At 31.9% G+C, this 14,535-nt stretch overlaps 1 protein-coding gene across 1 annotated transcript; it reads left to right on the top strand.

Moving 5' to 3' along the window:
* Positions 1-12,386: 12,386 nt before the first annotated feature.
* Positions 12,387-14,291, top strand: LOC141668569 (uncharacterized). Its single transcript, XM_074475501.1, has 2 exons — positions 12,387-12,793; positions 14,041-14,291. Exons 1-2 carry the CDS (start codon positions 12,494-12,496, stop codon positions 14,122-14,124), a joined length of 384 nt encoding a protein of 127 aa, XP_074331602.1. The 5' UTR covers positions 12,387-12,493; the 3' UTR covers positions 14,125-14,291.
* Positions 14,292-14,535: the final 244 nt, after the last annotated feature.

Here is a 14,535-nt window from a genome sequence, read left to right as displayed (position 1 = left end):
GAGAACTCAAGAAATTGATAATAATACTAAGGGCAAGAACCAAGTCGGTGATTCTTCTGTAAATATGGTTGAAGATGGTGGACCTTCTAAGAATTCTAAGGATGGCAAGGGTGATAACCGGAAGTTTAAAGGAAACCACAATTCTTCCAACAAAAAGCCTAAGATGGCATGTTAGAAGTGTGGCAAACCCGGACATTTTAAGAAGGATTGTCGGGTTGGTAAAGGCAAGCAGGAAAAGAAAAATGCTGGTCCAAGTGGATCCAAGGATCCAAAAAAGCAACAAGGTCAGATTTTAATATAAAATTATAATTCTTGTCAGAATTATGTATCACTAATATCTGAGGCATTTTATGTGCAGGATGATAATGTTGCTTGGTGGATTGATTCAGGAGCAACGAGTCATGTATGTAAAGATCTTCGTTGGTTCATAAACTTTCAACCAATCGAAGATGGATCTATCTTAAAGATGGAAAATGTTGCAACTGAACCGATCAAATGACTAGGAAATGTCAAGCTAGTTTTTACTTCTGGAAAATGTATATTATTAAATAATGTGTTGTATGTTCCGGGGATTCGAAAGAATATTTTGTCTGGTATTGTATTAAATAATCATGGATATAAACAAGTTTATGAAAGTGACAAGCATATCTTGTCAAAACATGGTAATTTTGTTGGCTTTGGCTATTTATGTAATGGTATGTTTATGTTGAATGTAAATACTCCATTTAATAAAGAATCTGCTTGTATGGCTTCTACTAGTACTAGCAATAGTTTGAATAAATCAGAATTATGGCATGCTAGAATAGGACATGTACATTATTAAAGAATAAAGGATATGTCTAAAATGAGTCTCATACCTGCTATTGATTTAAACAATGAAAAATGTAAAACATGCATGTTGACAAAGATAACTAGAATGCCCTTTAAAGATGCTAATAGGGTGTCTGATGTATTAGAACTAATACATAGTAATTTATGTGATTTTTATTCTACACCATCATTAGGAAATAAAAAGTATGAAGTTACTTTTATTGATAATGCTTCTAGATATTGTTATGTATATTTGTTGCATGCAAAGGATGAAGTTGTTGACTTCTTTAAAATATATAAAGAAGAAGTAGAGCTACATCAGAGTACCATGATTAGAAATCTATGTACTGATAGAGGAGGGGAGTATTATGATCCGGTATATTTTCGATCTACTGGTATAATACATCAAACCACGGCTCCTTATACACCACAACAAAATGGCATGGCAAAAAGAAAGAATAGGACTTTGAAAGAAATGGTTAATTCCTTTTTATCCTACTCGAGTTTGAGTGAGGGTTATTGGGGTGAGGCTATATTAACAGCCTGTTATTTATTGAATCGAATTCCTAGTAAGAGAAATAAGATTACCCCTTATGAACTTTGGTACAAAGAGTCACAAAAATTGAGTTTTCTAAGAGTTTGGGGATGTAGAGCAGTTGTAAGACTCACTGAAAAAAAAACTTGGGTGAACGAGGTATAGATTGTATTTTTGTTGGTTATGATGAGCATTCCATCGCATATAGATTTTATGTGTTAGAATCAAATGACTATGTGTCTGTGAACTTGATTATTGAGTCAAGAGATGCTATCTTTGATGAAAACAGATTTACGTCTATGCCTAGGCCAAAGGACATGCTTTAGAATTCTTATAGTAGGAACTCAGTTTCTACTGAAGATGTTCATGGACCGTCTGAACCAAGGAGAAGCACTAGAGCTAGAAAAGTGAAGTCTTTTGGAGATGGTTCTCATCTTTATCTAGTTGAAGGTTCTAGAGATGAAATTGAATATCAATACCAATATTGTTTTATTATTGAGGATGATCCAAAAACTTTTAGTGAAGCTATGGCATCAAGGGATGTTGCATTCTGGAAAGAAGCTATCCAGGATGAGATGGATTCTATCATTAATAATAATACATGGGAATTGAGTGATCTCCCCCTGGCTGTAAAGCATTGGGAAACAGATGGATCTTCAAAAGGAAAATGAAGGTGGACGGTACAATAGATAAGTTTAAAGCTAGATTGGTTATCCAAGGCTTTAGACAAAAAGAAGGGATTGATTATTTTGATACTTATGCTCCTGTTGCTAGGACTTCCACTATTAGGTTGTTAATAGAACTTGTTGCTATACACAACCTTGTCATTCATCAAATGGATGTGAAAACTGCATTCTTGAATGGTGAATTGGATGAAGAGATTTATATGAAACAACATGAAGGGTTTGTTACACCTGGTTATGAGAACAAGGTGTGTAAGTTGAAGAAATCACTTTATGAACTAAAATAAGCACCGAAGGATTGGCATGATAAATTTGATAATGTGGTCTTGTCTAATGGTTATTTTCTTAACCAAGCAGACAAGTGTGTATATAGCAAATTTGATGCTTCTGGTAAAGGAGTTATAATTTGTTAATATGTGGATGATATGTTGCTTTTTGGTACTGACCAAAATCAAGTGAATAAAATAAAAAGGTTCTTGTCATCTAATTTTGATATGAAAGACATGGGGGAGGCTGAGGTGATTCTTGGTATAAAGATCAAGCGTGAGAACAATGGTATTTCAATTTCTCAATCTCATTATATTAAGAAGATTTTGAAAAAATTTAACTTTAAGGATTGTTCTCCTGTTAGCACTCCTTTTGATCCTAGTATAACACTCCTACCTAATAAGGGTGTGGCAGTATCTCAACTTGAATACTGATCAAGGGCTATTGGTAGTCTTATGTATGCCATGATAAGCACTAGGCCGGATATTTCCTATGTAGTTGGAAAGCTTAGTAGGTATACAAGCAAATCAAGTTCACATCATTGGCAAGCCTTAAGTCGAGTGTTCAAGTACTTGAAAGGAACCATGGATTATGGTTTGATATATACTGGATTTCCTTCAGTTATTGAAGGTCATTCAGATGCAAGTTGGATTTCCAATAAGGAAGATCATTCTTCCACAAGTGGTTGGGTATTCCTTCTTGGAGGAGGTGTTATCTCTTGGACATCAAAGAAACAGAGTTGCATTACTGATTCAACGATGGAATCTGAATTTGTGGCATTATCAGCGGCTGGTAAAGAAGCTGAATGGCTAAGAAATCTGATTTATGAGATTCCATTATGGCCTAAACCGATATCACCCATATTTATCAGATGTGATAGTGAGTCTGCATTGGCTAATGCTTATAGACAAGTGTTCAAAGGCAAGTCTAGACACTTAGGTGTTAGACACAGCATGATTCGTGAGCTTATCACGCATGGTGTTATATTAGTGGAGTTTATAAGAACTCAACATAATTTAGCCGATCATCTAACCAAAGGGTTGAGTAGAGATCTTGTGCACAAGTCGGCTGTGGAGATGGGATTGAAGTCCATCTAAAAGTCTCTCATGTTGAAAAACCCAATTCTCACCTAATATTACATTAGGTGCTGAATTTAATGTGGAAAGCTTAACATCTAGAGATTGGAACACATTAGATGTATCATCCCAAGGTATGTGTTCAGACCTGCAAGTTGAGGAGGTTGAAGCTTATCTTCTTAATAGTTCTTTTAAAAAATTGCATATGCAGGTGCGAGAGTAAAAGAACTACCTATTTGAGCATGAAGTTTAGCTGCTTCAAGAAGCTAGGACTTGGCTTTTATATGCTTATGAAGGATTAGGACACAAGGCTAGTAAAAGATAGTGTCAAGTAAGAACAATTTGAGAATGTAAATTTATGTGTATATTATATTCGTGTATTCTCTATGAATGGTAGATGTTCAATCCATAGTGATACCTTGATATTCGAATATATGGAATGTGTAATATATTAATATGAAATTCAATCATCACGATATTTCATTTATGCATGAGTTTGTTGTTTGTTGTGAATTTATTTTAGTTAATCATGGATCACGCTAAAATGGGGGAGGATTGTTGGATATTTTAGTGTAATTAGATTGACTAGTTGATCAATATAATCATAATATTAAATTGGACAAGTCGGGAGAGTGCGGAGTGCATGCTTTGTTCGAGTTTATTGTGATTTTTGAATTATTGTTTATGAGACATGTCCATTGGCAGCAGCCACACCTGTTGAAATAAGATGTGTCTGTTAGTTTTAGTCATGACTGTTAGACTGAGATGTGTCTATTGGCAAAAGACTGAGATGTATCTGTTGGGAAAAGACACATCTACTGACATCCATATACAGGTGTTGTATTGATCAATTTTAGGGTTGGTTCATTTTCTTGAATTTCACAACAAAAACACATTCTCTCTTCTTGCAGAATTTCTGACTTTATCCGATTGATTTATTTGGGTGAATCACAAATAACTTCAATCTGAAAGTGTTCACACGACTTTAGAAAAATCCAACTTACTACTAATTTTTTCCCAACACTGTTAATGGTGTTGTTATGGCTACGAACGGGGAATTTGACAATCCTTCTTGTACTAGCTATCTCTTTTCCAATCATGCTAGCGCAATAAAAGTACGACGGAATGTTCTGATTCCACTATCATAATCACGTGTAGGGGTCCCATTGAACTCTGAGCTATATGTGGACATCTCCCTCTTCTGTGATAGTCGTCATTAAAGGCAGCGCCACCTTTACTCCTAAAATAGAAGAAAACGATTCATGTATAGTTGACGGACAGATCCTAGTAAAAGACACTTGGAGTTTTGATGAAGACTCACATTTCACGGATGAAGACTCGGATTTTACGGATGAAGACACAAATTTAAGAGATGAGTTTGACTTTTATTCTACGTCTTAATATGAAATGATAGTGAGCAGAATACTAAATATGAGATTTTGTAGATAATCCCTTGAAGCACCTGCTGTGGGATGCAAAAAAATTATGATTAATATTTGTCTCTTACGGTAGTTCACGGATTGTTTTACCATGTAATATGACAAAATATATCTTCATTTTGTGTCTTATTCTGGTTTAATAAATGTGATTTTGATTAGATGTTAAAACATTTTTTTTGCATGTGATTGCTTTTGCTATAGGATGCTTTTGTCCAATTATCTAGGCACAGGTCATTTTCTAGAATTTTTTATGCATCATGCAATTATAATATTCTTAGAGCAACTTTAACACTATCCTTATATAGGCTCTTAAGTCAAATTTTGAAAAAATGGAGATAAAATTTCTCTCCAACAAGCTCCATGTCCCCCTCTATAACATTAGGAGTTTCGAATGCTTCCTTATTTTTAGGAGTGAATACCCCCTCCTCAACTATTATTATATTATATTTTTCTTACCTGTCTATTTAACATAAATGACTTTAATGAGTAAAATGATAGATAGAGAGTGAGTTTAAGAAGAATTATTGGAGAAATTGTTTGATTTTAGCTTCTAAATAATTAGGAGCTCATTTATTTATATTATTTGTAGTGAAAATGCAAGGAGTTTGTTGGAGTTGCTCTTAATTATTTTCTTATTTGTAAATGTTGTACAATATCTAACGTATATCAAATACAAGTTATCAATGTGTATTATTTTCAAACAAGACATTACCAAATTACACAACGTTTCTAATATAGCTCATTAAGCAAAATATATATATTCTTGTTTGTGTTGTATAATTTGTATTTAATAAATGATTATAAACAGGTAGTCAGTGTACGTTTAAAACGAAATGATTAAACTTAATCTGTAGAATGCCATTAATATGTTTACAAATAAAAAGTTAAAAATTAACATATATGTTGAATACAGAGTTGACCAAAATTTTTGAATTTTATTTAAATAAACTATATGTACTGTTTTATATTATTACTAAGTTCACTACTAACTTATAATTAACTTACTCAATTTAAAATGATAAAAAATGTATAATTGAAGTCAGAATAACTTGCAATCATAATATACAATAATGTAAAATTTGCATTACTATTGATATTAAAGTTGATTTTAATGAAAAATATTAGTTTTTGAAATTCTACGTATATATGTATGTATCGAAAAATGTTAGTTTTTTATTTACACTACTGTTAACAAAGTAAGATTAAGTTATATGTATGTGTGTGTTAGCATGTAAATTATTGTATATTACATTTCTTAGTAAATTATGATGGTTTCAATTATTTATATGCTAAATATCTAATTTATGTACATGTATAATCATTATTAAAATCTAGTGAGACAATTGATTACTTAAATAACATGCATTTATAATTATTCAAAAATTAAAATTATGTAATAATAAAGAGTAATTGGCAATTTGTAACCCACTTTTATTCTCATTTTTGCGATTTGGGTCTACATTATTTTCTCTGTCAACATGCACCTCATAAAATAAATTTTGCTTCAATTTGCACCCCACTGACGACTTTTCATCCAAGATGACCATTAACGTTAACGGAAGCGGGGGCATATATTATATTTACTTTCAGTTCGGGTTTATATTATATTTCCTTGCAAGTTGTACCTTTAACTTTAAATTTCGTTTGGTTTTACACCCCTGTACCGTTTTTAACTTTTATATCAAGGGTAAAATCGGAAATTTCTGGTCTATAAGAACAAATCGCTAACAAATAACAAATAACTACATGAATCGATAACAAATAACAAGCAAGAGCTATCTGTAATATCAAATTTTATGAAAAATGCCTGAAAATCAAACTCCCAATTTAAAATAAGAATCCTGCAATCGAGTTTAATTTATAATGTATAATAAAAAATGTTAAAAATATATTAGATATATTTTCAAACTAAAAATTGATTAATAAATAAGATAATAATCGTTTTATATACTATGCCTAACTTTATATCTGGAATTCAATTTTTTAAAATTAAATGTACAAATATCCAAGTCACTATCCTTATTTTTGTGAAATTCAAGTAACTATCTTTAAAGTTAAATAAAATATTCATCTATCACACTTACATATTATGTGTATTATAAAAAATACATGTGACAATATGGTGTGGTGGTATGAGATTGTATAGGTGAATGAAATATAAAGAGCAGTATACTAAAATGGGAAATATGCAGATTTGGATATTGAGGGAGAAAGCAACTTCAGATAGCCTATCCAATTGGGGTCTTTCTCTAACACCTTAAGGTTTTAGATGAGCTGGTTACTCAACATGGTATCAGAGTTTAGGCTGGCGGGAGGACTAAGGTTCGATTCCCAGCCACCCCCAATATTTTCACAATTTAATGTGGACACTAAAGACAATTAATGCCCCAAAGATATAAATGGGCTTTCGAGTGGCAGGAGGATTCTTCTGTGCACTCATGATGTTAGCAGAATAGATCTTTAAACTCTTTGTATGTTAAGAGCTTGCTCTAATACCAATTGTTATTCCCAGTGGACTAACAATGAGATTTACAGAAGGGGGTTGAATGTAAATCTCAAAACTTTTTCAAGTTTTGAGCAGTTTCTAAGGCTAAGTGTTTATGAGAACAAGTGTGTGTGAATTGCTTGAAGCCAATGCAGACATATATATATTCAAACACAAATGTAAAGAACACAAAGATCTTAAAAACTTTTCTGGTGGATTTGTTGTTCCACCAGAGATGTGTTATTTTAGAAAATCTGTGATTCAAAGAATTAAATCACAGCTGCTTCCTAGTACAAACTAGATGATTTTCTCTCTGGATATTTCTAAACAGCTCAGGAAAATTCATGTCTAATTACTAGCTGCTACTTGGTTTATATATCACCAAGTTTACAAGTGAAGACAAAACTGTAAAATATAATTAAAAAGATTCTTCACATGTTTCTTCTTCATTTCTCTATCAAATGCAATTTGGGCTTGGCTGTAGATCTTTGAATACTTCCTTGTTTGCATCAGAATGGAAATGCTGCATTTTCTTGATTCCTCCTAGAGGCTTCCACATTCCAGTTTGTCTATGTCAACCCATGTGCCTCTGTCAGCTTGTGAATTGTCACTATCAACTGCTAATGAACTAAGCATCCGTTGAAGCTTTCATCCGTTGATGTCTTATCCGTTGAGGCTTTATCCGTTGAAGCTTTATCCGTTGATGCATTATCAGTTGAAGTCTTTATCCGTTGAAGCACTTATCCGTTGATGGATATTATCCGTTGAAGCATTAGAGACATCCGTTGAAGCTTTGTTTCTTATCCGTTGAAGGTCTTCAATATCAGTTGATACTTCTTCACTTATACAAAATTACAAGGCATGAAATATTTACAATTAGTCCTCCTATTTGCATATCCACTAGTAGTCAACATGACTGATACTTTCCTACAACATCTAAGAATTACAACTTGAATCCAGAGAATGAAATGTGCTACAATACTAAACTTATTGCTAAGTAAAGCTACTCCTTCAACGGATAGCCAAGATGGTCTTATCCGTTGAGGCTACAATCACTAGATTTCTACTTAAGTGTTTTGTTTAACTTATCATCAAACTAATACACATATTCCTAATAATTAATTTGAAAAATAATTTATTAAATCTATAAATCCTTTATAAAATCATATAACAATATATAAATTAATAGAAAAATATCAAAATAATCTATACTTTATTTTAGACATATAAAATTAAAATTCTCAAATTTTATCACATATAAACATCAAACACAGATACCAATTAATAGATAATTCACCAAAAATTCATATAATAATCACATAATATTTATTTATTGACAAAAATAATTACACGTTATATCCCGGATATTACAGTTTTTACTTGATCTATTATTCCTCTCTTCATTCTACATCCTTACTTTACATTTTCCATAAATTTTCGATGGTGGTCCAAGATCCATGTATCCTTTCCAAAAATCTGAAAAAAATATTTAAAAAGGTTATCCGCAGTTTTAATCAATTTCTTTATATAAAGTGCATAGGTGAATTAATTGGAATAACATATACCGAAATCCCCATCTATATATTCATCGTTACAATCTTATAAATGACCTTGGGGTTCACTTGTATCAAGTTCATCATCTGCAAACACATTCATGATTGAAAATTATTATGATTCATCTTTCATGGATGTTTCTCACATGATCCTTTAATTATTATTATATGTATGCTCATATTCTGGCATATCTTCCAGTGGTACATCACTTGCATCATTGAAAGCATCCATCAAATTTCTAGTGCTTGAAGAGTTTCCTTCTGAATTTTATACTCAGTTAATGGAAAATTGCCAAAACAAAAATAAAAATGCTATAAAAAATGCTTTTGAAAATATAAAAATAATCGGACAAAAGTAACATTCATTATGGGGAAACCAGTATGCACAAAATTTTCAAAATTATTAATAGTAATCTAAACATAATGAGAGGTAAAAAAATTAAATATGTTTTGTAGTAATATTAAAACGACCTGGTAGTGGAACACCAAGATCCTCAGGCTCTAGAATTATAACTGATAGTGTATTTCGTCGTTCTCTTTTCTTAGTCATGGTAGAGTTTTCTGTAATGCGAGTATCAATTTGCGCCAGGGGCGGACGCAAGGTAAGGCCATGGGTGGCCATCCCCCCCCCCCCCATTCTTGCAGGAGCTTTATATTAGTAGTATGTATTTTGTATATTAATGGGTTGTGCAACAAAAAGACCCCTCCCACTTAATACTAAGTAGATCATAAATCTAGAAAAGTATCTCAACTTTGGCCCATACAAAGCCCAATAAGCAAGTCAGATACATCAAAACACTTCCACTTTATCGGCTCTGTATACTAAAATTGAACTCTCTTGTGTCTGCTTCTAGTTTCCACAAACCAAAATTCACGTTCACTGGCTTTTTAAGAATTAAATCAAGTCTCCTCTCCATTTGAGTTCAAAGGACTATCCATTTTAAGTTAAAAATCAATGTAGATTTGATTATGGATAATTGTGATGACTTGAAAGAGCGAAGATCTCCATTTTATAAAAATATTTTGGCCCCCCTCATGTTTCGGGTCTGTGTCCGCCCCTGATCTGTGCTTTTTTATCTTTAGTGCGTAACTTTGACGGGGATCGTAAATTCTTGTCTGCGCATATAATAAAAAGGTTTCAATATGTGAAATCATTAAAGGAGCATTTTTGCATAAAATTTTTGATGGAAACTTATAACAATGTCCAGACTCTTTCATATTTAATTTTGGATTGTTGCTTGGTATTATCCTAGATGCAGGGAGCTCAAACATACTATGTTTCTTAGCCAATGCTGGCCTATTCTGTAATATTCGAGCAATAGGACTTTGCTGCAAAACTTGAGAAACATGGATTGAAAAAGTTAGATGTACTACTACTAACTATACAAAAGTTATAAAGTTATTGAACAGTAATAGTTATACCTGAAGACGCTGATTGTTTAGGAGTATATGGATTAGCTGAGAAGCTTATGTGCATCAATCCAGATTGAGGTGTTAGATCAAATAAATTAAGCCTTAGTTGTGATGGTGTAAGAACAATTGTAGGATTAGTTGGACGATGGACAAAACATAACAAAAAATTACGTCAAACATGCGTGGACATCAAAGATATTTGTGGGCAAACAAAATGTACGTCAATGGAATACTATATATACCGCTTTTAATTGATACTGAGACATTGGGGTCCGCATTCTCAGAAAATGAACATTGATGCAACAATTCGTCCCGAAATTTAAATTTTTCAGAAAACTCTACAGTTTTATCCTTGAACCTGAAAAGATGTTTCATATATTTTGTTAGTTCGATGATAAGTTAGTGACCTATCAATAATTCAAGTTAGTTGCATTCCTACGCAATAATATGGCAGACCTTTAAGCGCGGAAGAAGGAGACAATGGTCCAGGAGAGAAGCGCTTCCGACCTACAAATGCGGGGAAGATCATTTTCTGTAACAAAATTTAAACAACATATCGTCCAACCAACCTGATGACGATGGATGGTTCACATGACTATCCTTTCGAGAAGATAGTAATTGAGTTGTTCCAAATTGATAGCTCAAACTTGACAAAGAGAGTTTATGTTGTGACTGTGAATTCTTATGGGCATGCAAGAAACGTTCATCCAAGCCTACAAAAATTTAGTTAATAATGCTGAAAATTTAGTTGATAGTGATACAAAAAACAATCCCCAAACCTTTCAATGCTGATGACTGAGACAACTGACCAAGAGGATTTCGTTTGTGCCCTACAAACATAGAACATGAACTTAGATAATTTAAGATTACTATGGTAAACATATCTCTGTAACACATACCTAAACCAGAAGATCCTTGAACATTGTGATTGTGGTTTTGAGGAACTGTAGAATTTATAGAAGAGTTCTTTTTACCAATAGAAAATGTAAACAACTGACTGGTTTTTTCTCCAACCTACAACACATCGTCCCGTAAACCATGTGAAAACATTAAAATTCAAATATGACTTGGTCATTGAAGAGACTCTTACCTTTTTGTGAAGAAGAATGAGATAATGGACCATTATTACGTTGTTTCTATGCAGATGGATTACCATCTGCAGTCATGGCAAGATACTACTGTGTTTTTACAATCCAAATAACGCAAATATTGTAACTTATGCTATGTTTACAATCGATAGAAGCAGAAGTACATTTAAATTTGAATTTTACTTACATAGAGGAGTAATGATAGGCTTGATCTTGCTACAATCACGTTAAGTTTGTTGTACAATATTTGATCTGATTTAATCTAATAGACATAGGTTTCACCCCTGAAACCGGATTATCCAACTTGATAACAATCTATAGCTGTAAAAATTAGTAATCTTGGAACAACGGGTTAACCCATATATAGTTGGAGGATCCATATTTGAACGTACATTTACCAAAAAGGACATAAGAGTAGTAAGTAGTATAATTTTAATTGGAAGGGAAGGTATTTAGCGTAATTTGAAAAATTCTTTGCTAGCAAAGTTTAGGAATATATTGATTAAACCAAAATAAATTTGAATATAATTAGTTAGATTTGTTCGGTATACCAAAATAAAGATAATTCGTTTACTATTGATGAGAGCTAAAATTTATCTTTTAATTAAAACATAATTATTTTTTATAGACACACCTGTGAATTTCAACAAAACTAAAATTTTCATTCAGTGATATTGTTTTAAAAACTAAAATTTCTTTTATACATATGCATATTTAAAATAATTATCAAATCATATTATCAAAAATTTCTAATAAATAAATTTCAGAGTTTAAAATTTCCACTTCAAATTAAATTCAAAAATTGTATAATATTAAAAATAATTCATGCATCGTTTTAGGCTAGTATGTGTGTATATATATATGTGTGTGGGGATTTTTTCCAATATTTTTCAAATTTTGAATTTTGATTATGTTTCGGATTTTAGATCTATAAATATTAAATCTAATTCAAATCTAATTTTTTTTTCTAAAGGATAAATTTATATTTACATTCAAATACAAATGTAAATAGAAAATTTGCAGTTTTAAATTGAGTGTATATGGTATTGTGATCGCAGTATAAAGGATCCTAGGATATGATCAGGTGCGTTGGTAGATTATACAAGAGAAAAACCCTGGTTTTTCCAATCAAACGCAGCCAGCCATGGAGTTAACGGTACTCGTCCAAAGTTCCGATGGACAGGTTTTTGAGGTAGAGAAAAAGCCAATTCTCATGTCCGTGTCGATCGCGAAAGAGCTTCTATCAAGGCCAAAGAGCGATCACAATTCCCCCATTGTGCTTCATCAAATCGATGGCAAGACCTTGAATAAGGTTATTGAATACTGCAAACATCATTGTGTACCCTATTCTACCCTCGAAGACGAGGCTGTCATCGATTCTCTCAACGCTTTTGATGCTCAGTTTGTTGATGTTGATCCGACCACTTTCTGTACTCTCGTTCGAGTTTGTTTCCTCTCCCTCTCCGCTCATATATATATATATATATAATACTATATATATATATGATACTGTTTAGTTTATTCTCATGACTATCTTAGGCCTCTGTCAGTCTAACCAATATGATCTCTTACCCGGATTTGATTGTTTAGTACAATTCATCACACACATATATATGTAATACACATATTGTTTGCAATTTTTATGTAAATATTTTTTTATGTTGCATATATTAAGTGTCTGTTCTTGAATATGAATAAGTGACTGATAAGTTATAATGATAAGTGATAAGTTGATAAATGCTTATAAGTTATACAAGTGTTTAGATAATTTAACTTATAATTCATAATTTTTTTTATTTAAATGAACTAAAATAATAATTTTTAAATATAATTATCTTAATTCTTATATTTTAAGTGAGATTAACATTAAAAAATATATTTTTTAAAACTAAAATTGATAAAAAAATGAAAAATCAAAATAAGTTGAGAAAAAGTATGTCGTTACTCACATTCAACTTATTAGCTTAGAAATTGTAAATTCAACTTATAAGTTGGGTTGTCAAACACTCGTCTGTTGCGGGCTTATAAGTCAATAAGTTGGCTTATAAGATTTGCCAAACAGTTCCTAAGTCATAAAGCTTGCATACTTCACTAAATTTGCTTAATTATATATGATGACTAAAATTTTTAATTACTACAATGCTTATATACGCCTGGTAGCTAAAGCTCGAAATCTATGATAATTTTAGTGTTTGATAATTACGATGGAGATATGGAAGAGCTTTGATAATTTTGTTCAATTTCAACCCACACTATTAGACCAGAGATATGTGACGGTTAATTTGGAAATTATATTCCAGATTGTCCTGTATTCTCTTTATCAAAGAATGTCGTGCTACTATACTTAATAAGATGATGAATTCTTGATTTCTATATGATTTCTTCATTTGGTTTTAAATGTTGGATTACAAATTTTAAACATCTTTCTGTAAATTAATCAAGATGTATCCTAAATTGCCACTGAAACAAGCTGCAGGTGATCCTAAATTGTTGTTCAACAAGCTTTAATGACGATGTAATGATACATGTTTGTCACTTTTTTTTTAATTTTCTGAGGTTAAATTATTTATTGTAAGCAATGACCATGACATAACATTATGTGTAATATGGTGTGTTTTTTAGATTTTCCCCTTGTGTAGCCATTTGTTAGTGCAGATTTTTATTTATTTTTTTTATCTTTTGTGATTGTAGGCTGCTCGTGACCTCAAAATTGATAAATTGCAGGATCTGATATGTCGATCATTGTTAAAGAAGATCAAGGGGAAAAATCATTAGGAGATCGAGGAGATTTTTGCGAAAAACTGGAGATAAAATGTTTAGGGAATACAATTGTATTTTGGACATCATTTATCTTTTTAGCTAACATTCGTGACTATGTTTGTTGGATTCGTTTGAATGCTCTTATTTTTGGTGTTTGAGCTTTGGATTCGTTGATTGCGTGACTCCATTTCTTGTCTGGAAAACTATCGATTGCTTATTGTTTCATAGTTCAGTCATTATAATAATTTTCTATTAGGATAATATTCTACATATTAGTGTCTCTAGCTATCTGTTATATGAGGCTTAAATATATATAATAAAAGACAATCACTTGAAACTCTTTTCATCTTGACAATCACTTGAAACTCTCTCTAGCGAGTCATCAGCTGTAGCATTGACAGGAGACTGATAAATCATCCTATTGGG

Source organism: Apium graveolens, chromosome 6 (genome assembly GCF_009905375.1).
Source record: "Apium graveolens cultivar Ventura chromosome 6, ASM990537v1, whole genome shotgun sequence".
Lineage (NCBI taxonomy): Eukaryota > Viridiplantae > Streptophyta > Magnoliopsida > Apiales > Apiaceae > Apium > Apium graveolens.
Note: the sequence above shows the minus strand (reverse complement) of the source record. Positions and strands in the feature narration are given on the sequence as shown.

Excerpts from the sequence above, each read along its gene's own strand:
- LOC141668569 (XM_074475501.1), top strand. The coding sequence starts at position 12,494 with ATGGAGTTAACGGTACTCGTCCAAAGTTCCGATGGACAGGTTTTTGAG. Across the intron at positions 12,794-14,040 it reads CTTTCTGTACTCTCGTTCGA|GCTGCTCGTGACCTCAAAAT; the intron begins GTTTGTTTCCTC and ends TTGTGATTGTAG.